The 24,597-nt window shown below is 36.7% G+C and overlaps 1 protein-coding gene across 1 annotated transcript in view; it reads right to left on the reverse strand.

Moving 5' to 3' along the window:
* Positions 1–24,597, reverse strand: part of LOC107200547 (dynein heavy chain 5, axonemal-like) — a 147,771-nt gene that overhangs the window by 68,811 nt on the left and 54,363 nt on the right. The window contains exons 42-52 of the mRNA XM_033519374.1: positions 24,177–24,371; positions 18,347–18,481; positions 17,140–17,329; positions 14,495–14,712; positions 13,289–13,600; positions 8,157–8,246; positions 7,836–8,072; positions 7,163–7,330; positions 3,081–3,287; positions 1,523–1,852; positions 31–237 (exon numbers count right to left, since the gene is read on the reverse strand). Of these exons, the coding sequence (XP_033375265.1) occupies positions 31–237; positions 1,523–1,852; positions 3,081–3,287; positions 7,163–7,330; positions 7,836–8,072; positions 8,157–8,246; positions 13,289–13,600; positions 14,495–14,712; positions 17,140–17,329; positions 18,347–18,481; positions 24,177–24,371 (2,289 nt within the window). The remainder of the gene's footprint in view (positions 1–30; positions 238–1,522; positions 1,853–3,080; positions 3,288–7,162; positions 7,331–7,835; positions 8,073–8,156; positions 8,247–13,288; positions 13,601–14,494; positions 14,713–17,139; positions 17,330–18,346; positions 18,482–24,176; positions 24,372–24,597) is intronic.

Below are 24,597 nucleotides of genomic sequence, written 5' to 3' on the forward strand. Positions count from 1 at the left end.
GTGGCAAATACTAAAATACTATTTGCTTACCTTCCTCATCATATCTTCAAACCAGTCTTTATCGCTTTGGCTGATGAACCTGTCTGCAATAACACGTCGACACTCATGTTGGAATAAGGCTACCAAAACACTGATGCTCTGGCAGACATCAGAAGTAACTGTAAGTATTCCTTGCCAAATACGACTGAGGTCTCGTAAATTGAAGATGTAATGAAATTTAGCTGGAGTTGGTAACATCTAAAAAATAATGTCATGTACTATATTCAAATAACTGCTAAGTTAAAATTAAAATAAAAAAATTCTATTGAATTGAATGTTGAATTCAATTGAATTGAATTCTACTAAATTCTATTAAAGTGAACATGGATATTTTCACAAACTTCAGTCCTGAGTTAAAGCAGAAATACACACTTGGCATTTAAGAGGCAACTGTAAAATGAAGAAATGACAGTAGCAACAACCAGCTCTTTAATTTCACATAGATTTCATTTGAGTTTCTTTGAATGTTTTGAGTCCCAGGAACATGCCCGGAAGGGTAGCCAAGACAGGTAAATTAATGATGGCACTGAAGACCACAGTAAAACTCTCAGTATTGCCTGTCCTGTGGTGTTGCTCCTGCCCTTTCTTGGGAAGGGAAGGGAAGGGATTTGAGAAAACAGTATTTTGAAAAATATTTACAACCTACCAAAAGGTACATTTTCTCTAGGAAATGGAGTTAATTAGTAGTAATAAGTGTCAATTCTGTTGAATATATTGGTCAATAGTGAATAGTCAATAGTTTCACTAGAAATTCCTCTATTTCTCTGTGTAGATGAAATATAGGTCTACAGTGAGTTGTTTGTGAAATTCTGACCAATCTTTTCTGGACAGCAATTTAACAAATCCCTGTCTTTCCACCACTCTGCTCCACTTTTCTCAGAAGAAGAAAAAATTTGACACACATTTCTATGATGCAGTTTTGTACTTTTCAAATTTCATTCAGTACCTAATATTTTTTGTCTCTTTCAAAGCAAAATTTGCCCAGGAATTGCAATCAAATATTTTTAACAGTCTGTTTGAAATGGAAAAAGTAAATATTTATAGATTACTAAAGACCAGATTTTATTTGTTTTTTAACTGATTCCCTCTCTGCCAAATTTGACTTCTTTCCTAAAATTCAGATCTTTAAAGTTTCTCACAATCCCAAACAGCTTTACAGAAGATTCCTATCTAATTTTTAATTTCCTCTTCCTTGTGGTCTCAACATTTTCTCAACTGGAAGATCTCTCAACCTTCCTATCACCAGTGCTTACTATATTACATGTATATAATGTGATGCTTATATCAGCTACTGAAGACACTGCATGTGATTAGGATTTTCATCACTGAGCAAACTTGGTGCTGAGGGCAAGCAATTCAGAACAGAGGCATCAGCCAGCAGTTACACCCTTAGGTCACAGCTTCACAATATGAACTACAAATGCACACGACATACAACAGGCCTGGGTCAGATGTTTCAAGGGCTTGATAGATGCAATTTTACCTTTGCTTTTGTCATTTGCCAAACCTTTCGACTTGTAGATACTAATGCTGAAGCCAGTTTACATACTTCTGCAGGGAAATGTCGTTGTTCACAGAAATAGCCTTCAGCTATTGTTTGAAATATCTTATCAATAGAGGAAGTAGAAGGCAGTGTGCAGTTGAAGATGGTGAACTGGCGTTTCAGGCGTTGTGGGATGTCATTCCGACCTCCCCCAGGGTGAATCATAGCAGCTACAAATTGGATGTCAACCACACTCGTGAATTCCCCTGGCTTCTCCAAACTGTAGAAACCTTTCTGTTCCATCAGCTGTCTTACAATCTCGTTGGTGATCTAAATATAGCCAAAAACAAAAAGAAAAGGAATGGAGGAATTCAGTGTTTCAAGGTTGTCAACATGCAACAGGGCAACCAAGAACTCAGATGCAGTGCATTGGCTGCTTGTAACCTTCATGTGCTACATTGTTGTGGACATGAAGTCAGACATTCAACTGAATTTAAAAGAGTTTATTCAATTTTCAATCCAGACTATACCTTCAGATTGACACAAGTGCTCAGGTAGTGACAAAGTATGGCTATTTAGCACAGTGTGTGGTCAGATGTCCACTTGCACTGAGTGGCAATGAGTACAGAGCTCAGGAAAAGCAGGGAAATTGCTTTTTCTCAGCAGAATTTTATTTTTTTTAAGTTATATTTTCAGACCTATATTTCATTATAGGTCTGTAAGTATTCTTTCATCAATACCTCAAGACAGCTTGCTAATCTTTAACATCAACTGTGATCATAGAATTGTTTAGGTTGGAAAGGATCATTTTATCATTGAGTCTAACCATTAAACTGGTACTGCCAAATCGACAACTGAGCCATGTCCCCAGGTGCCACATCTACACCTCTCTTAAATACCTCCAGGGATGGTGACCCCACCACTTCGCTGGGCAATCTGTTTCACCACTTTTGGTGAAGAAAATTTTCCCCGATATCCTGTCTAAACCTTCCCTGGTACACGTTAAAGCCTTTTCCCCTTGTCCTGTCAACGCTGACCTCACCACAGCCTCCTTTAATGTAGTTGCAGAGAGCAATAAGATCTCCTCTGAGCTTTCTTTACTAAAGGCTCAACAACCCCAGTTTATTTATAAGTCTTGTTCTTTAGACTCACCACCAGCTTAGATTCCACATAATAGTAACTGCAATGTAAAGTCAAGAGCAGATCAGAGAAAAATTTCTGTTTCTTGGATTTGCATGCTTCCTTTCCCAGACTGGTTCTCTGGAGTGCTAGCTTGGAAACTTTACTAGCTTTGTATGCAACCAAACCAAAAGGCTTAAATACTACAATGATTGCACCAAGTGGCTTGACACTGTCCTTGATCCTTTGGGACTGACAGCATATTAGTCATGTCAAAAACTGGCTTGGGGAAATTGTTTTTAGTAAACATGTTTGTTCTAATCCATATTATGATACCTTTTTTCTAACCTTATCCATTTTTTTCAACCCAAAGATCAGTATTTCCATCAGCAACAATGGTAAGACCACCAACTCCCAAATGTTAACATTTTCCTTTTACCTGATCACCCCATTCATTAATCAGAGGCATGTTGATGTCATCAATAAAAACAGTCATTTTCTTCCCTGCTGGAGGACCGTGTGTAGCGCCCATTCTTTTGCCTATGTAACTTTCTATGCTTCTTTGGAACATATGTGGCAGAGTTGCAGAGGAAAAGTTTAGGCATTTGGTCAAGTGAACATCGGGATCATACTTGCTTGTGTAATTCTGCAAGATAAACCACTTTTAAAAGTGCATAAATAAATAACTCCAGGTGAACTAAGACGAAAAGGAGACACAGATGCTCAGCAGCCCAGCAAAAATCTCATTCCTGGTATTAAATTCAAAGTCTCCAAACACAGTTTGTTTAAGATAAATACACCATCTGCGACTTGAAATTCAAACAAACTGTCGGTTAATGTTTTGTGTAAAATTTTTAAGTATTAAAATTTATAAGCTCTTAATAGACTTCACTAAGTATTACAACAAGTAGATGTACGCCAACTCTAGATGCAAATAAAATTTGCTTTAGCAATTGTCAGGATTTTTCTAAATTTAACCTGTTAGTGATGATCCATTACAGCAGACCACAAGGAACAAGAGAAAAACCAAATCCATTTTCATGTGTACACTACAAAACCAAAACTCTTAAAACAAAAGCAGTGTAAAGGAATGGCAGTGTAAAATTAAAACCAGCTACATCACACTTAATGATAGCTATCTTCTCTTAATGAAGAAAGTAATCCTTGAATTTTATGAATATGTACAATTCCCACACCTGCTGAGGATGCCCCAAAGCAACAAAGTTCCACTTTTCGTATTTAGTGAGGTTTTTTAATACAAATATATAACCCTGGAGTCACACCAAGGGATATATGTGGAGAGAGAAAGAGAGCATAGAAAATATTTTGTTTAGGAGAAGTCCTGGAGCTTAGAAATAATACTAAAAATTCTATATTTCCAACATAATCTCTTTTTATATATTTGATTCTTCTGCAATGATGACAAAGTTGAATATCATTTAAATTCTGTAGAATTAATGTTCCCATTTTGGTACCTCAGAAAAATAAATTTTTATCATTGCTGATGAAGAGGTCTAAGAACTCCAGTGGGACATACACTCTGTGTGACAACAGAAAAGAAGATACAGCTAGGGCACCTCAAAATATTTTGATGAATGTTTTTATTTTGTTGATACAGTGATATCAGTTTAAGAAAAGGGTCCCTTCAGAAACAGGTTTTTTTCAGACCTCACATAAATGACAATCTACAAGTGCAGTGTATATGCAACAGTCCTGTCTATGGTATGTACTGTTCACAGCTGAGGGGTTGGTGCAGGTCAGTGCTCAGATCTCTTCTCAGGGCTCCAGCAATCTGTACAAAGCCCATGTGCCAGGTGCAGGTGCCCAGGTGCTGGCAGTGGGGCTGTGGGGCAGCCCCTGGCAAGAGGAGGACAGGGCTTTCCCTGACACAGACATTCCAGCCACCTCCAGCAGACCCACTGAAGACACTCAGCCTGTGTCAGAAAGGGCAAAACTGCCTGGCGGTTGAGAGAGAAGTGAAAAAAAAGTGAGAAAATCAGCCCTGCAGGCACAAAAGTGAGAGCAGAAAGAGGGGCAGGAGGTGCTCCAGCCCAGATTCCCCTGCAGCCTGTGCTGCAGACCATGGTGAAGCAGGTTGTCCCCTGCATTCCATGGCGGTTCACAGTGCAACAGAGATCAATCTACAGCCCATGGAGGACCTCATGCTGGAGCAGATGGATGCCCAAAGGAGGGTGTGTCCCCATGGGAAACCCATGCTGGAGCTCCTGGCAGGACCTGCAGACCCCTGGAAAGAGAAGCCCGCACTAGAGCAGGTTTGCTGACAGGACTTGTTCTCATGAAGAACCCACGGTGGAATAGCTCATGAAGAACTGTATCCCATGTGGCAGGAGGGAGCAACATGAGGAGGAGGAGAGAGAGGCAGAGTGGAGCCGTTATGGACTGACCACAGCCCCCATTTCCCATCCCCCTGCACTGCTGGCAGCTGAGGAGGTAGAGGAGTCAGGGATGAAGGACTAAAGGTGAGCTGAGAAGAAGAGAGAGTTGAGAAGAGGGTGTTTTCAGTGCTTGTTTTTCACCATCCAATTCTATTTTTAGTTAGAAATAAATTTTAAAAGTGTTTCCCAATTCAATGTTTTTCCCATGGCAGTAATTGGTGAGTTGAGGATCTCCCTGTCTTTACCTCAACCCTTGTGCTGTTGAGAACGGGGAAGCAATCAGCTGGGTAAGGGCCTTGCAGCTGGCTGAAGACAAAAAACTGCAACTATGAATTCTCAACCATTTAAAAAACACATTTTGTGTTTTATTCATTATGCCATTTCAGAATGTTCTCATGGTAACACTAATATTACACAGTACAGAAATGAGAAGTATCTTTGAAAAAGAAGAGGCTATTGACTAGGATTACTTTTATTAATTAAACTGTCAGAGAATTTTCAAATGTCCTTTACTAATTTAATATTATTTTTTGAATTCTTTTGCAATTTGTGAATTAATAGTACAGAGAATAAAGGTATTAAATTAACATTCCATTTTAAGTCCTTTATTTTGATTCATACTGATTCTTTATTCAACACTGAAGATTATTCCAATTAATTCAGATTACTACCTGAAGTGTTCTGTATTAAGACTCTTTTACTTTTTCATGAAATCAACTGTTTATATCTGGAAGTTTCCACAAGGTGTAGTAAAACAAAATTCTACAGAAGACGAAAGCAGAAGGGGAACAGTTGTGAAGGTAGTTAACACTCACTCCTAACCTTACACGAGATCAAATATCTGCTGGCACTATGCTCCCCTGTGTAAGGCACATACCCTGCTCTATAGCACAGACTCAGTGTAAGCAACTACCAAGGATCAGTTCCAAATATTTTTAGGGACAGGAATGGCAGCTCAGCAAGGTTGCCAGTATTTGGACAAAATCCAGTATGCGGAATATCAAGACCACCACCCAGACCCCGCCTCTTCACTTTGCTAAAATAGTTCTCCAGCTGGTGCCAGGAACAGAAGCTGACATTACACCTGTTGGCATCGACAACTAGGCTGAAAAAACAGTATTAATGGCTGCTGGCATGGGTACAAATCGCTCTCCATCAGGGCTCAGAGAGCACATGGCCAAGGCACACAAAATGGCTCCAGATTTTAAGAAAGCCAAAGGTCAATTTAGGCCAGTGCTTTTCAGCTATTTTCCTGTTCAAGACCTCTGCAAATCCTCCAGTGGAGGTACAGATGCCTGTATAACCAACTCAACTGTCTCAACAGTAAATCAGTTTTATTTAGCTACCTCTCATTGATCTAAGAATCCACACATTCCCCTGAAAAACACAGAAACCCTGCTGAAAAACCTTATGCTTCCATTTTTTTTTAAAAAAGGGATGCCAAGTTTGGTAAGACATCTGGGTTTGTTCAGCATTTTAATTATTGACTTTTCTGTATTAAGTGATTATTTTTTTTATCTCATATGATTAACCTGTACCACTTTATAGTACAGAAAACGTGCATTTGTTAATTTAATAGCAATCCTGTATTTCCTTTTAGAGAAATAACATGTCATTTTCAGTGAAGAAATTGAGAGACCATATAATAAACAGTAAATTTACCCTTTGAAAACCACCCTTACTAAAGAAGAAGTTCTTTTTCTCTCTTCTGTTTGGCTTTTGAAGAAAGGCTGCGCAACAAGGGTGTACAAAAGTTCAGTTCACACATAGTAGCAGCACTGACAAAGCACAAGAAAATAAAAAACCCTTCAAGAATCAACATTTTCTTAGCAAAATCTTCTGTTAGACTACCCAGAAGAAACGAAAGCATATGAAAGAGGGTTTATCATCTGACCTTGCGGTCACAGTTAGCAAAGTTTAAAATAAACTTTTATATCAAAGTGTAAAAGATCTGGGTTTTTTTGCTAGTAGTCCATGTGAGTATTGGCAAAATGCCTCAGTAGGAAAGCTAGCACGTACTCTGAAGAACAATCAAACTACTCTTAACTTCAACTTAATATTTGTGCCAATATTATTGCAATGTTATGGTACTAATATATTACATAAATTTTTCTGTTCCACCTACCTTAATCGTAACAGTTTTTGCTGTTCCTTGTTCCCCAATTAGCAAAACAGCTTTTCCTTGCCTCATTATAGTGTGCATCAGAAAGTCTGTTCGGACACTGTCTATGTTTGGAACTAGAATGGAAGTATATTCTGGAACTGAATCTTTAGGATAAATATATTCAGGGACCTGCATAAGAAACACATGCAAAAAGTTTGAGAATTCCTATCTGCCCGCACAATCACTTTGGATCAGAGCACAGATTCAAATGTACTTCATAAAATTTACATCAGCAAAACTTTTCTCCCTGAAAGCCAAGTATCCTTTCGTAATCAATCAGTATCTTGTCATGGTTTTCTAAAAGTGTATTCAACTAACAGGATATTTTCATTCCTCCAGTGCCTGATAAAAGCTTTTCCTTGCTGGAATTTCTTAAAGAGCAGAATGATAGAGGGTGATACAGAGTTAAGATCATTTCTGGTTTACTTCCAAAGCTCTTTCAAATGCACGTTTCTATTCTTTGCTGAAGATATTTATGGGGAAAAGAAAAAATATGATTCAAAAAAGAAGCTCTTGAGAATTTGGTAGGGTTAATCTTCATAACCAAATTATGTATGTTTGGAAATAAAATGTCTCTTCCCAAATACATCTTGTGTACCCATTAAGAAAGCTTATCGTGTTGCAGCATACAAACCTTCTTTGACCAGTGCTCCCACTGGCCACAGGAATTGATACCAAATTCAAACATGGTTTCCTCTCCATTCACAGCTGGAAGCTCTTTCACTGCAGAGTGCTTCCGTAGGAACAGCTCCATTTTCAGCTTGTCATCTGGCTCCAGAAGGGCTCCAGCTGACCACATCACAGAGAAAACAAACAAGCGAGCAATATGTTCCTCACTGAGCTGCTTCTCGTCTCGGCCAGACAGCAGACCCTGCAAAGTGGATGCAATACAGAACTACTATTCTCCTTGAACCAATCACAGAATCAGAGAGAGAAAAATAGATGTCATATCTACCTGTAGGAGGTCAATAGCTTGCTTGATGTACATACATTCTAAAATTGACATTTTTGGTGTCACAGCAGAGAAAACAAAATCCATCACATCCTGGGAAGAAAAAAACATAATGTAAAGATTCCCTTTACCTGTTTCAATGGTATGATTTATTCTTAGATGAGATCAATTCCTTATTTTCAAATATATTCTAAACTTCATTTCCAAACAACATTTTTCCCCATTTCTGGGCCTATAAATATTCAGATTTTGACCATGAATTTTTTCTAACAAAAGAATATTAGAAAAATAACTTTGATGCATCAGATACAGCAGAGCTACTCATATAAGCTCCACAGAGTAATTTCCTGAAAAGCAATTTGAAGAATGCTTTTCAGTTAATTCAGGGATCTAGCTGCCATTTGTGCTCTCCACTGGAGATTTTAATCTACCACTGATATTTTGGAGTAGGAAGATAAAAGCAATGATGATACACATATAATTTACAAGCTTACCACTATAAATTTCTATCTGTCTGATCTGTTCTGACTACACCATGCTGTACCAGTCCCTCTTGAAACCAGTACCCTTGTTTTCCTGTAGAATCCTGGCAAGATCCAACAACAATTTTTGAATTAATTTTAATGGAAGTTGAACTTCCCTCAGGTTTCTTCATAGTGATGGCTACCATATCTGCCTTTGCCAAGTATTTTGTAACATCTTGAGCAAAGTTTCAAATTGATGTAAATCTCTCTGAGATTTGCAGTGCAAACTTTTAAAATATCAATTTCCATCCAATAGTATAGACTGATGTAAATGATAACCTACTTCCACCTTCATCCAACAACCTGTAATATAATGTTCTCCCTATGAGTTCTATTTGCCCTCTTAATCTTTGGAAATCAACACTGGCCACTCATTCTGGGAAGTGAAAGTATAACAAGAATACTGTGGGAGACAGCAATTCTGGAGGAATTCTGCTTATAGTTGTCATGTTCTGTCAGGGAGAAAGCTAAGACAATTATAAAAAATTCAATCACCCAAAGACATAAACAATTTCCTTAGATACTTTTAAAATATCACTGAGCTGTCTATCCACATGCTCACCAGCTTTGTTTCACTTTTCAGTTTAATTTTTGCCACAGGAGTTCTCCAAGTGCCCTATGCTGATATTTATTGTCACAAAGAATGAATCACTATTTTTGCCCATCCTCCTCAGTTCCATCCCACTAGAATACCAGGTAACACACACACAACAAAAACATATATTGTGATCAAAAACTCACTTAGGCACCTTAATTTAGAGCAGGGTTTATGGATAAGTGGTCTAAGAAGGCAATCTGAGTGTGGGCATACACAGAATGATGGAATAGGTAGGGATTCAAGGGACCTTAGAGGTCACCATTTCCTTCACCCCACCATGGGCATGGATAACACACACTTATCAGGTTGCTTCTTTTGCTATTTCTTGCTGACTAGCACAAGCAATTCCACCTCTGTGTGCTGCCTTTTTGTGGCTTTCCCTCAAAAATGCCTGGTTCATTCCCAATGGTACGTAGGGTGCTCAGCTGAGTAACTGAGGGTGTTATGGGTGCCACAGGGGAGTGCCCACAAGCACTGTGGGAAATTCAGATCGAAGACTTAGAGAATTTGGAGCTAAATCTCACTGATATTCAGCTTCTTCATCTGTAAAATAGACTAGATGTCTCATAGGGCACTGTAATTTGTTTAATAATTGATTTGAAACACACGAAATAAAGATATTTCATGCGTCAAAGTATTTTTTATTACCAAGAGCCCAATTTTCACCAGAACTAGTTTTATAGTACTTATGATTCCAGTGAGATTTCTGTAGTTTATGAAGGATATTTTAATGTTTTCTTTTTCTTTGAGTTTATGGGGAAAAAATATCAGTTCCATATATGCTAGTATTTTATTTGTACTACTATTTTTAAAGGAATACATGGCCCAAAAAAGGATGCAGAATTAACACAGAAATTTGCACGATTTTTTTGGACAGGGGACTGGAAAAATGAGTTGGGTCATGACAAATACAAATAAATTTTTAAGAATTTGGATCAGGAATTTGCTATCTTCTTACAAGAAGACTGAAAAACGAAGTCAGATGCTAAAAAAAAGCATGAAAGAAAGATTCTTTTGCACAGAGTACAATCACTATAGAACTCACTGGACTACAGAACACTCTTGAGGACAAGAAGTTGGTAATGTATTCAAAGGTTTAGACAAGCAAAAAAACTCAGTAATAGAAAGTTATTAATGTTTGTAATATTAATTTTAACATCAGAATTTAAATATTAAAGGTAAGAAACTCTTTGGATTATATATCCAGCTCTATGCTCCAGGCACAGTAGCAGCCTTTACACAAATTAGATTTAATTTAATACGTGTGAGATTTAATACAGAGGAAGAAAATTGGTCACATCTGAAAGTTAAGTTGCTACTACATTTTTTTTTTTCATTTAAACAGTACATAGGCGTGCTGAAACTTATGTTATTCACATTACATCCATCACTGGTTTGAACTTCACACTTTGCATACCATCTCAATAACAGCACTCAGGTAACTATTTTAATTATTTCAGTTCTTTGAAACTGTCTCAGATAATTATTTCCATCAGCTAAACAATTCTGCTGCTTACAGGTAGCTGCAACATTCACAGACCAGGAATTGGCAGTGGAGCTTCTAAATTTAAGAGAGACTTTTTATAGAGACGGGAGTTTATTTGAAATTTCTGCAAAGCAGGAAATGTTGCTGAGAAGATAAAACTGGGAAAGGGAAAGTCAAACCCCTCAATCACTGTTCTAAAAAAAATACCGTGGAAATAGAAAGGACTCTAAGATCATCTAAAATTGAAATAAGGTTGAGTTTGGAGGTTTGGTTTTGGTTTTGGACTGTTTGTCTTTTTTATCTTAATTTGTTTGTTTTTTTTATGTATAAAAAATGACTCACAGTGCCATTTATAATGTACCTGAAAACAATAAATACTTTACTTCCACTGATTCGCAACTATTATTCTCCGCTTTTTTCTCCTCCATTACTGCTACCTGCTGCACCTTTACTAACAATTATTTTATCCAACATGAAGACTTTCAGTGACAAATATTATTTTGATTAGCATAAATAATCAGTGTTTTGGAAGCAAATTAGAATTTTTATAGCTTTTGTCTTACATCTATTTCAGTTGAGTTTAGATTAAATTTAGAAAGTCTCTATATGTCTACTTAAGACTGAGTCTCCTTGGTTACTACACTTCCTGAGTATATTTACATATACTCTAATCTCCATGTTCTTTGAAAAATCAGATCTTTGTAAGATGTTTATATCCACATTTTTCTTAATACTAGCATTAAATACACCAAGGTCTATATCTGGGGTTTCATCATTGTTGATGAACCTTATTTCAAAAATTTTCTTTTTGAATTTTATCTTTTTTTTTTTTTTTTAATGTGTCAGAAAATAACAGCTATAAAAAGAGCCATATGAAACAAAAGTATTGTTACTCTCATCTGTAAAATCACTTTTATTACCTCTATTATTTGAGAAGCAAAGACAGCACATTAAAAGTGAAAGAAAACTGCCAGCATGACAGCTTTCATTTACATTTTGATAGTTCTAAATGCAGCCTTCAGCACTAAACTAACTTCATATTTCACTGCATTTTCATTTTTTAATCTAATAAAATACATATTTTTCTGGACTTTATTGCTATTGCTTCAGGCTTGGGCATTTTAAGTGTTGTCATTATGTTTTCAGAGCAAGTTGTAGCATAAAATATAAATAGAATTGTGGCAAAGAAGCAGTAAATTGACCCACATATATATTACTTTGGAAGCATATTTTAAAACTCATTATCAGAATTGTTTCTCTTGCTGCTGCAGTAAATACTATGTCACATCATTATGTTCTGGAGGTAGAACAAAATGAATAGCTTGTTAAACATTAGTTTTGAAGTAAATGTGCACTGAAATGAAAAGTAGAATGTTAGAAGACGTTTGTTAACATTCAGGGCATTCAAAACCTATATCAATCATTGCTTTTATCATGATATATAAAAAGCTTCCTGAAATGTCACTCAAAGTTCATTAAAAACTGCTTTTTTAAAATGTAAGAGCAATGAAAAATATTACAGGAGAAACCCCTGTGAAATCCAACACCAATTACATGAGTAAACAGGCAGGAGCAAGCTGATGGAAAACTAAGGTATGTTGGAAGTTGCATTTATTTCACAGATATTGAGGGAATCAGAATATATAACAATGCTGAATGGTTGTAAAGACGTAAGTATTTCTTTTAAAATATTCAAAAACAGAAGTAAATATTTCAATATGATTGAAGAAATATACTACTGAGATTATGCTTTTATACCTACTATTGAGTACAACAATCTATAATATTGCTGGAACCTTTCTAATGATTCAGTAAGGTAAGACCAAACAGAGGGGGAAAAACATTCAGGATCCTTGCTTTGGATCTACCAATTGTACACAGTTTAGTCAGAAAATGTATCAAAGAGATGCAGTTTCAAAAATTTCCATTGGAACAGAAACATAGATAATAAAATCAGAAGAGACAACTGTAGTCAGAACTTCAGAACTATAGTCCGAGCTTCAGAACAGCAGAGAGCACAAAAATACCCTGGATTAATTTGAATTATAGAATGTCTTTTTAGAAATAACTTAAGGGATCAAATGCATTCCTGTGGCACCAGAGTAATTCTAGCTCAATTTCTTTCTGAATTTACTTCTTTGTATTTAAAACAAAATAAGAAGTTTACCCACTTCCTTTGTGTATCCTAACAATAATTGAAATTGCAGGATTAAAATTACAAGCAAAGAGAGTATCTGTTTTGCCAACATGCAATATAATATAATCACAGGTGTAGCAATTCATTGACAACTATCATATGCAGACAAAACAAAACATTCAGATTATTCATCTGTTATAGCTTCAGTCTTTTGTTAATGATAGGGATAATTTTCACTCCTTTTTTAATCCTCGATCTTTAGTTTATTACATAAACAAAGAAATGCAAATAATTGAAAGAGCACTTAGGAAGAGGCAATGCTTCATTAAAAAAATGAATTAAAAAATGCTAGTTTTTTTTTTTTTTTTTCTGAAGTAGTTAATTGAGTACCTGAAATACAGCATTAAAGCAATTCCATAGGACATTGGAGTATGTAGCTGGTAGTGTCTGCAGCCAAGCCCTTAAAATAGGCTTCCAGTCTAACACTGAAGAGCTCATGAAGATCATCCCATTACGAGAAACTGTTGCAGGGGAAGCATTGTCAATGTTGTGAGGTTCAAAAATAATTTTGCAATTGGGGGACATCGGAATGCGATCTCCATTGGCCAAAGTAAGGGTCTTATTATCATCCAGAACAGAGTTCAGATTTTCAATCCATATTGCATCAACAGGTCCATCCAAAACTATCCAGATATGCTCACCCTAAAACAAAAACATTCAACTTTACCTACATTGACCAAAAATACACATTCACGTAATATCAGAAAATTAATAGATATAAATAGTGTCATAATTTGGTACTCAGCAAAAAAAAGCATTATAAACATGCAATTTTTGTAATTTGCTCAGTGATTTTATTTCTTCTTTTGATGTCCTGTATCACACTAAAAAAGATATTAAGAAACAGCAACAAAAATTAACCTGTGCTGTACTGAGCAGAAAGTTGTATCTTTCTTCTTCAAAACTACATCAGCCAACCCAGCATTCATCAAGACAGATGAAAACATTTCTCATTAAATGCAGTCATAGACACAGACATAAAGTCAGTCCTTGTGGGATGCTACCCAAGTATTTCATGTAAGGTGGCTCATTTTCCAAGCCAGAACTGGGTGGCTGTTCAGTAGATGTGAGTGTAATTATGATTCCTGAAACATGATCTGCAGGTTTGATAAGAGAATTGGGAAATGCCTACATCTGTTTCTTACCAAAGCCTTACATTCTGATATAACTAGTGAAATAAAGTGGCAATGACTTAAAACCAGACAGAAGAAAATTGACTTTTCTGTCCTCACATCAAAACATGAACACACCTTGTTTTTATGTTTGGACTGCTTACAGAAGGAAGCAAACCAGTTAAAACCTTTTCTAAATTAATCCTGGAACCTCAAATGCTTGGGAAGCCTAGTGCTATCTGGGATATATATTTATACATATATATAATTCTGACTCTTGTGCACTGAGCTCATCAGACAGAAGCAAAATTAACACTGCATATTCCCATTTGACTTTATAATGGAAGACCTTTCAGAAAAATGACAGGTAATGACACCTTATGGAAACAGTATTAAATGTCTATCATGATACAATATCCATTACCTTCTTTGCCTTTAAGGTTTTTCTCCATAAGGTAGAGAAAATACCATCTGTCCAGTCATTTGTAGCAACATCAAGGGTACCGAACATCTGGGAAGCTGTGATTGCCTTTGGGTTCATTCTCATCTCTTTATGAGGAGCACCACAATCTGTCATTGCTTTCATCAAAATATTAATGCATTTTGTCTTTCCTGCACCAGTTGGACCTAGAGTCATCATACCTTAAAACAATATAAACAGGGTTTGAAATGAAATGTCAATGTGTCGTGCTACCATTTGATGGTTCATTGCATCAACAATCCTTGTTTTATTTTTATCAAAAGTCAATACAAAAGGATGTTTCTCACTCCACTTACTGTTCATTGAAACAGAATTTGAAACTATTATTTAAAGGCCTCTATAAATGTCTGTCTATTATGATAGGCAAGCCTATGTGGGTCTGTATCCTCCCTCAGGCAATTCTTTTCCATTTTCTAATGGGACAACACAACTGTCTTTTGATGTTTGCATGCAATGACATGGACATGAATGGCAGTAAACAAATCCAGAAATTTCTAAATGTATCTAATGAGAATGAGAATCTTCCAGGGATTTACAAAATCAAGTGCATCTTTCAGATGCAGAAGTAACAAAAACATGTACCTGCATCCACCCACACTGGCATTTTAATAGATCTTTCTTTCATAAAACTAGTTAAGAGCAACCACACTTAATTCATCAGTGTATATATGTTACTAAAAAAATAAATCATGTCTTCAACAATAAATTGAGCCTACTGTTTATCTTCTTTAGTTATGTTTTCTAAATCACCTACTCAATAGGCCCAGAATCTGTCCAAAATCAGATGGGACATTCAAATTGAGAATTCCAAAGTAATTTAAGGGACCTAGTTAAGTCCTATTAGTCCTAAAGGCAAACTGGACAACATAATCCTTAGCTGGTTTTGAAAACTTCTTCAGCAGAAGTATGGAACAATCACAAATCCAAATAATAAACCTAATCCAGTACCATGCAGACTGTGTGACGTTTCCTCTAAAACTAAAAGGAACTGTATGTGCCCCAACACAATCCAAGGACTCAGAAAATCACTCACTCATGCCATATGTGGGTAATCTAAAACAAACTCTTCAGTGTTAACCAAATGGCTTTTCTGCTGGTTCAGTGATATTTCAACTAAAATTGTTATGCCAAGCAGATTTCAGGATCTATGCACTGAATCTCTGTGTGTATGTGTGTGTGTGGGTGGGTGGGTGGGTGGGTGTGTTTATAAAAGCACCTCATGTGCACATATGGCCATATTTCTCATTATTTGATATCCCATGGTGACCTCTCCATAAATTCAAGTTCATGAGAAGGACAAGTGGAAGTCAGGAAAACATAATCTTTTTCCCTCAGTGCAGTAACTTTTGTCATAGAAAGTCAAAAAGCTTTTGGCCTGAGCATCCAACTGTTCGGACAATTGGAGCTGCATTAATAGCTGGGAATAGTAGGGATGTGTGGAGGAAAGAGGCATCTAAGCAGAATGTCATGGTGGATCCTGAAGATTTTTGGGGAACAGAGGAGCTGTAGTGTCTCAGAGATCAAACAGTTTCTTTTAAAAGGAAGACACATTTAATCATGACTGAAAACATTTAAACTTCCATGGTTTCTATACAGAATTCTGGATGTAAATTAGTAAGTCTGCACAGCACTAACCAGCTCTTTGGTCTAACCAATAATCTGAATTAAAAGTTTGAGACATTAAGGACACAGACTGTGGTATGTGAATGAGTATTTCCTTTCATTTATTTAATTAAAGCTGACTATTATTATGACAAGAAAAGGGAGAAAAACAAGGATGATGTCTATATAAATCTTAGCTGGTTTAGTCGCATTTCCTTAATATTTTCCCCTTATCATACTAAAAAGTCATTAGTTATAAGTTAGGGGTATGGGGGATATTTCAAAGTAGGGGCACTTTTTTTCCTCTGAGCTATGAATGCTAAACCTGAATTTACTACAGCCATTGATAGCCTTCCTAGGACAGGATAAACTTTACTCAGTGGCTTTTTCTGCACTGTTAAAGTGCATTTTCATAGAATCAAACAGTGGTTGAAGCTGGAAGGGACTTTTTGAGTCCATCTTGTCTAACTCCCTTGATCCAGCGGGAGGAAAGCTTTTTTCTCCTCAGTATAAATTGCAAGAATCGATCACAAAGAAAACACTTGGAATTATATCGCATGCATGGTAGAATGTATCAAAATAAAGGTTTAAGAAATTATTTTTTGTAATCTTCTCAACATTATAATCTGAAAGTAACATTAAACTCAAGCATCATGACTGAACTCCATCTGAGGGCAACAATTGTTTGCAGAACATTGAACAAAATTGCTGTTTCTGGATTTGAATGAATATATTTTAACTTGCTCTGTAGAAATTTCAATCACCAAAGGCCACACTCATACTCCTCATATAAATGTAACACAACAAAGGATTGCACACAAAAAAAGGTCATAACAGCCTCCTAAGCAACCCACATAGGCTTTAAAAACTACATCTGCTTAAATTTTTTAAACATTTTTCATTAAATTAATCTGCATTCTAGTGGCAGATACTGTAGCACAGTCTCAAATAGAGTGCAGTCTCAAAGCCTCATCTAGCATGCTAACCATGTCGGACTCGTTGAGTTTCATAAAGCTGAATGAGTTTAAGTAGCCATGGTGGATGATTAATAAGCCCTGCTTCCTCTGTCTGTTTTTGGATGGCTGACTGTAGTTCAGGATACCCAGATTTATCCAGAGTAATTCCAGGGAATAGGTCATTAATGAGACTCATAAATAAAGGTTCATCTTCATCCACCTGTCAAGGATAAAGTAGGGGGAAACACATTATTTATTTATCAAAATTATTATTATAGTTGTAAACAATCTTCAAGATAAGCCATTTAAAAGATGGCAATGAACATCTTACCTCTTCCGAAGCAAATATTATAATTTTCCATCAGTTTTATGAAATGAGTTTCATACAATGAAATCACAAGAAGTAATTTCTAAATTAAATACTTCAGGCTGATAAAAATGTCAACAACTTAATACAGTTTTCTTCAATGTATGCACACAGAAATTTCTTCATTTGTTACATAAGTCAGCAAGATTTGTTCCAATCATATTTTGCCTTAGAATTTTTATTATTTTTTTCCTTCTGTAAATCACTGAAGCGTTGCCATAGGTTTGAGCACATGTACCAATGTGCTGAATAGATTAACATCAGAAACAGAGTAATTGGTTCCATCACAAAAACTGGTTCCCAAGGTAAGTACACAGAGTCTAGACATGCCATAACCTTTAATCACAGCAATAAAAAGAAAGATGAATGCTTTAAACAGTATTATCAAAAGATGTTACACTATACAAGTAGGTATTAGCTGCTTCCAATTACCTCACTTAAAGCAATTCTTATGATGTTCTGAAAAGGCAACAGACTCCCAAGAAATGTATAAATTTAAATTCTGGATTAAGAAGGATCTTTGGTGACATTATTAAGAGTTAATACAATGTATTCTGCACTTCTCTCCTTAGGGTAAAAAGAATTAAAAACAACAGCCAATTAGAGGACCAGCTAGATCCCCTAGGATCTCATGGTATTTCCAAAGATTTTTTCAGCTAAAGCTTATGATGTGTTTTCCTCTATTTAAAAGATAAATTGTGCTCACACAGTAACTGTATTCTGATTCTCAACTCACTTATAAATCATATTAAAAACTGCAAAATAATGTATTCAACTGGTGAAGAAAAATAGCTTTTCAAAGTTCATAATAAAGACCCTTAAAATGCAAACAAAAGACTCTACTGGGGAAAGTCACCAGTGTTACAGTACCAGTTTGGAGAGGTTCATGTCTCGCAGAACTCTCATTACCACAGTTTTCTCTGGCTCTTGGGGATTAGATCTTTTCACTGCTCCAAGTGTTCTTAAAACAGACAGGATATTTCTAAGCCCAAAGTCATAGTGAACCTTGAAATAAAGCATAAACAAAATTGGAATTAAAAGATCAAATAGATCAAAACAAAAATCAAGAGAGGACTGAAAATTAAATTCACTAAATAAATAAATGCTATAGAAATTCTCAATATGATTAAATTCACAGTGCTTCATCCTTCCAAATAGATTTCCAATTTTGTTATTATCAAATCCTGAAGATATTTTCTAGTTTTGTATGTCCACACAAGAAAGTGCACTTTCTGGTGATACAGAGCTCACCCCATTCACCCTATTTCCCAGGCTGACAAACTGGAACAATACACTGTGTAAATCCCAGATTTTTCAGTAAGAAGATTATTTGACTTTACTGATTAGTTTTGAAGATGATACCAAACTGGTGAATTAGATCACAACTAGAGTTCAAAATTACCAAGAGAAAGTCAGTACATTATCTATGTGTGATACAATTAAATAAAGACAAGTGCAAAATACTAAAGATGGCAATAACCAACTGCATGAATAGGGTAACAACTCTTCTTCATTAAGCTGAGAAGCAAATCAGGTGCACAAAGCTTTGCAGAAAAATATTTGACATTGGATTGATGCCACAAGATCCCCAATGACTTATCTGCAATTTTAGTAGGCAATAAAAATACAAATGTCCTTTTTAGGACAACTGAAAATACATTTCCATTGTAGTTGACATTTCTATACTGTGACCAAAAGCTAGATTCCACATTTGAAGATGAACCCTACAGAAGAGAAATTTGAAAAGGAAAAAAAAAAAAAGTGATCAGTTGACTAGAAAACATATTGTATCAGGAAAAAGTAATACACAATCTACTGTAAAAGCAGGAAGAGTGAATATGTAGGATGAGTGATGACAAAAGTCTTCAACACACAAAAGATACCTGCAAAGAGGAAGACAGGAGGAATAGAAAGGAAAAGTAGTAATTTATCTAACTATAGCAAGTGGGATTTCAGTTAACTTTTAGAGGAAAATATTGTGACCATAACAAAAATGAAACTTTGGATCAGGTTGCCTGGGAAACTGCAACCTATCCATCAACAGAGAATGTTAAGAACAGTGACAAACATTTATAGCAAATTATTTAATTAAGAATTATTTTTTCTCCAGAAAGGTAACTGAATAATTCCTCAAGGCTCTGCCCAGCCTCATTTTCTATTATTTAGTCAGGTGCCAAGTTGTTACCAGTGAAAAATTTAGCTATGAATATATAGCCACGTACTGCCAGGAAATCTTATTTGCAGATGGAAACACTAACACAAAAAGATTAACGACTTCGGGTGACATAGATGAACTCAGACATCACCTGACTTCATCATCATTTAGTAAATGACATGTCCCAGTATAATGCCCAGAATCATGATAAGGACTGATATATTTTTTTTCCTCCATGCTACATGACCATCATTGACATGCTGGAATGAGTTCAGCAAAAGATGACTGAGAGGAAAGGAGGTAATGTCAAAATTTTCAACAGGGGAAATTGCAATGGTTTGCATAATGAAAAGATTCTTCACAATAAAAGTGGCCAAACACAGAAAAGGTACCGAGAGACTGAATATCTCCATCCTTGGAGATATTTAAAACTCAAAAAGTGTCTTAGCAACCTGTTCTGATGTGCTGAGCAATAAGCAGGACAAGGTGACCTCTGGAGGCCCCTTCAAATTTATACAAGTCTGTGATTCTATAGAAGTGGTTTCCTTGTTAAATTTGAAGAAATGCTTTCATACCTAACAGAAAATTTAAAATTAGATTAAATGACTTTTAAAGACAGAATTTCTAGTGCCTTCCAACTGACCTACATGATGGGTGGTCCAAGGTGTCCATAATTTATTTACCTTAACCTGTACTCTAGTTTTACAACTGCTTTGCCTTTCAGGAATGGCACAGAACAATTAGAATTTACTGGAAAATATGGATTATGTGTTATTTCTTTGCTACAACTTTTAACAGCAATCTTTAAAGACTGTGCCTGAGCAAAATGGACTGCTGTGGTATAGCTGATGCTCTTGAAAGGAAGAATTAAGAATCTGAAAAAAAAAATCTCAGTACTAGAAGCAGGGTTTGCTGCATGTGGAAAAGTAAAAAGGGTTTATCAGTGGTTTGCTCCAAAGTAAAACACCTTAAAGAGATGATTCTCAGAAAGGAATTATTACCTTCAAGCTCTGCTAGGTTTTCCTTTTCAGTTTCTGTTTTTCCCTAAGCTGTATGAGACTTTGAGTAAGGAGGTTCTAGGGAAGAATCTGGTAACAAAGCCAAATAATTCACCTTTAGGGCTCTGTCAGAATAACTCTTTCACAGGCTTGTGGACACCTTGGGCTTCCTACATTTGCTAAGGACTATTCTTTTACTTTACTGTTTACTGTTTTTCTTTACTGAAGGAGATGACAGTCAGTCAGGGTGCCCTTGGCTACTTGTGAGTCAGAGTTCCTCCTTCTACAGAGTCTGAATTTGTGTGTGTAAAATGTCTGGAAGACTTCATGTATTCCTTCTGGCAGATCCCTTTTAGATTTTCTGCAAGGTAAGTTCAGCTGGTGAATGCTTGTTTGCTTTATTTCCTTCTGTTGATATACTGCATTTGTTGAAAACAGGCAGTGTTCTGCCATTTCCTATTGCACTGGTTCTTTATGTGACCCTGATCTTTACAGTCAACTGCCTGGAAAACCCAGCATTACTTAACTTGGAATGTCAAATTTACCATTAAAAAATTGAATAAATAAGTTTCATTAGGAAAGAAAGATTAATACGAATTACAGAATCACAGAATGAACAGAATGGTTTGAGTTAGAAGTGACCTTAAAGATCATCTACTTCCAACCCTTCTGCCATGGGCAGGGACACCTTCCATTAGACCAAGTTACTCAGACTCCCATCCAACCCCACCTGGAATACTTCTAGAGATGGGGAGTCCAAAAACTCACCAAGCAACCTGTCCCAGTGTCTCATTACCCTTTACAGTCAAGAATTTCCTCCTAATGTCTAATGAAATATGCCTCTAAGACTGTAATTTATCAGTTTTCAGACTACACAGAAGCAATTTATGTCCCACTGTACTCTTAGAAATATGTTCAGTCCATGAGACTCCCATACCTAATCTCATTAGATCTCTCTCTATACAATCACATATTGCATTAGATGTATTCCCCAACCTACAACAAACTTCACAAGGAACTTCCGCAAGACTTTCAGATTATTTCATTACTACTGCAATAACACCATGCATTCAAGTGAGGAAGTGATGGACCCAGCTGAGAAGCAGAAGATCCTGTCTGTGGTGGACAAGAGAGATGTCAAGGATTGTGGAACAGTGTGGAAAGTGACCCTTTTCAAGTGCATGTGTACAGACAGTTGAAGAGAACAGTATCAGGGCAGAAACTCTCACAGCAGAAGGAGGTGATAATTTGTTTGCTAAGGCATGCAGTATGACAACAAAACAGGGAAAATTATAGCTCGGTGTGCAGGTGCAGGGTTACAGTCAAACTAGGAAATGTGTGGGCATAGGTATAATGGATGGATACAGGTTCTTCAGGAAGGACTAGACAGGATGGAGAGATGGGAAATTGCCCTTTAAAGTGAAGGAGTGGGAACATTTTCCCTTAGAATGGCTAAGGAGCCAGTTGAGAGAATCTGTCTTAGAATTAGTGGGCTCAACAACATTGTGGCAGATGTCTGCAGCAAACATCCTGATAAGGAAGAAGCTGATGAATCTTTCTTTCAACAGCTGGAATTAGCCTCATCTTTGCAGGCCCTGATCCTCAATGGGGGCTTGACACACTCCAATATCTGTTGGAAGGGCAACACAGCAGGGCAGAGCCATTCCAGAAGATTTCAACACAGTCTCTGATAACATCCTCACAGACAAAATGGTGACTAGACAAGGGGGTCAGACATTTCAACAGCTTGACAAAAGAGGCTGTGCAGTGTTTATCCTTGGAGATATTCAAAGGTCATCTAGACAAGATGCTGAGCCACTTGCTGTAGCAGATCTCCCTTCGAGAAAAGGTTTAGCACCTGTTCACCTCCAGAAGCCCCAGAGAAAAAAATCAGGTTTTCTCTGATTTTATGACCGTATAGAATGGATTTAGACAAGAGCAGAACTGTCCAAAAGGCTGCTCACTGGCACAAGCAGGACAAACTAGCATACTACCCTGGGCTTGCAGAAAGTTGTGGTTCATGCTATGGACTAAAGTGATCCATGATATGACACATGATACAAATGGTTACAACAAAGACCACTATAGCAGGCTTTTCTAATGGATACTATAGAAACGTTAGGTGGTCCTGTATTAAATATAAATTCGTATGAAATACTATTCCCCACAGATATCATGGCTTACTTAGTAAGAACTATGGGATTAAAGTTATAAGAGAGATATAAGCATAAGATGCAGATATAAAATTGTGATGTAGCTCAGTGTAAGGGCTGTGCCCATGTGCACACCCAGACCACTTGGTCATTAGTTTTCATAAATAGCAAGGAACTCCCTTGCTAGCATCAGCATATATGAGGCAAAGGACTGATCTGAGACAAGGTGATTGAGCTACCTGCCTTCACAACAAAGCATTTGAATAACTGGCACAGTATTATTCCCAGTGGGAATTTCAGACAATTTTACAGAATCCTCCTCCTTAGGCCAACTGATAAGGCTTACTTATATGCTTCAGTATGCTGATTTACAAGATAAATGGAGAATCACCTTATCTCAGAGGCTCCAGATAGTAATCTCTGCTGAAGAAATGACCAAACTGCATGGAAAAACTCTGCACTCACTGTGAAGGTGCAGTAATCATTGTGTATAAAACATTGTATACCCTTATGATAGTTAAAATACGTTAAGTTTTGTTCAGGTGTGTGCATTGAATTTTTAAGTACACTGTCCGAGGTTGAACCAGTTCCAGCATCTGTGACAGCACAAAACAAGCAAAGCACTTTCACAGAGTTAGAAGGTCAAATTTCTGATGCCTGTTTATGTGCCTTTTTCACACTGAAGCAAAGAATCATGTCCTGGACAAAAAAATGACCACACAAACTGAGGCAGTAAGAAAACATAGTCTTACAAAGGCCAGGCACTAATAAATAAGTGGTAAGAACTGAACTTATATCACAGAGACTGTAGTCAATTAGCACAGGTTCATCACTACCCAATCAAGGCAGGCATTTGAGCCACAATTTATCTGCTGTTCATATGATTTCTCATTGAGACCCTCTAGTGGACAGGCAGCACAGGGAATTCAAAAGGCAAGAACCAGTTTTGTTTCTACCTAAATACAGCTTCCCAAACAGAACAGCAGTTTTCTGTTTGTAGTAGTATTCAGCAAGAGAGAGAGAGCCTTGTAGGTGCTCTGCAGTTATTTACAATTGTTACTCTGCCTCTGAAATAGATCTGGCCTTCATAAGTGAAGACATTGATCAATGTGCACTCCTCAAGTTCAGCACAGCAATATACACTGCTCCTCATAACTTCTCCAGTAACTGCACTCTGTTTAAGAATCACAAATCAAACTTCCTATACTACTCAATTTTACTGTGAAAAATAAAAACAACATGATCATTTCAGACACTGTTTCTGGAACTTGAAACTGAAAACCCTAAAAAATGTATAGGCTCACGAGTGTGAAAACAATTACATATTCTATGCAAGTATATTATCTCCATATCCTTTCATTGACAGCTTACAGTCGAACAAATATTTCTTTTACCTGTTTAGATAACTGCTCTTCACAGAGTTTGTAGAGTGTATAGAATTTTTGACTAAGGACTTGGTTGTCTCGGAAACCAGCACTTGCCAACTTGACTCGCATAATAATGCTGCGGTCAGGCACCATCATGGCAACCGTGCGAAACTGAATCTTCAGATTTTCGGGAAGTTCCTGTCGTCCTGCATAGCCAGGGTTCTGAAAATGAAATTTATAAACCCAAACAATATATAATGACAGCAGGGTAGGAAGTTTTATCTTTCCTGATTACCAGTCATCAAACACAGGAGGACATGCATGATTATGAAGGATAACTTGAGCATGCCACAATTAGACATCAGTACACAGTAGCCTCAATACAGCAATTCATGAAGGATGGGATATCACACATTATTTGGAGATGTCCAAGACTCACAGATATAGA

This window comes from Parus major, chromosome 2 (genome assembly GCF_001522545.3).
Source record: "Parus major isolate Abel chromosome 2, Parus_major1.1, whole genome shotgun sequence".
Lineage (NCBI taxonomy): Eukaryota > Metazoa > Chordata > Aves > Passeriformes > Paridae > Parus > Parus major.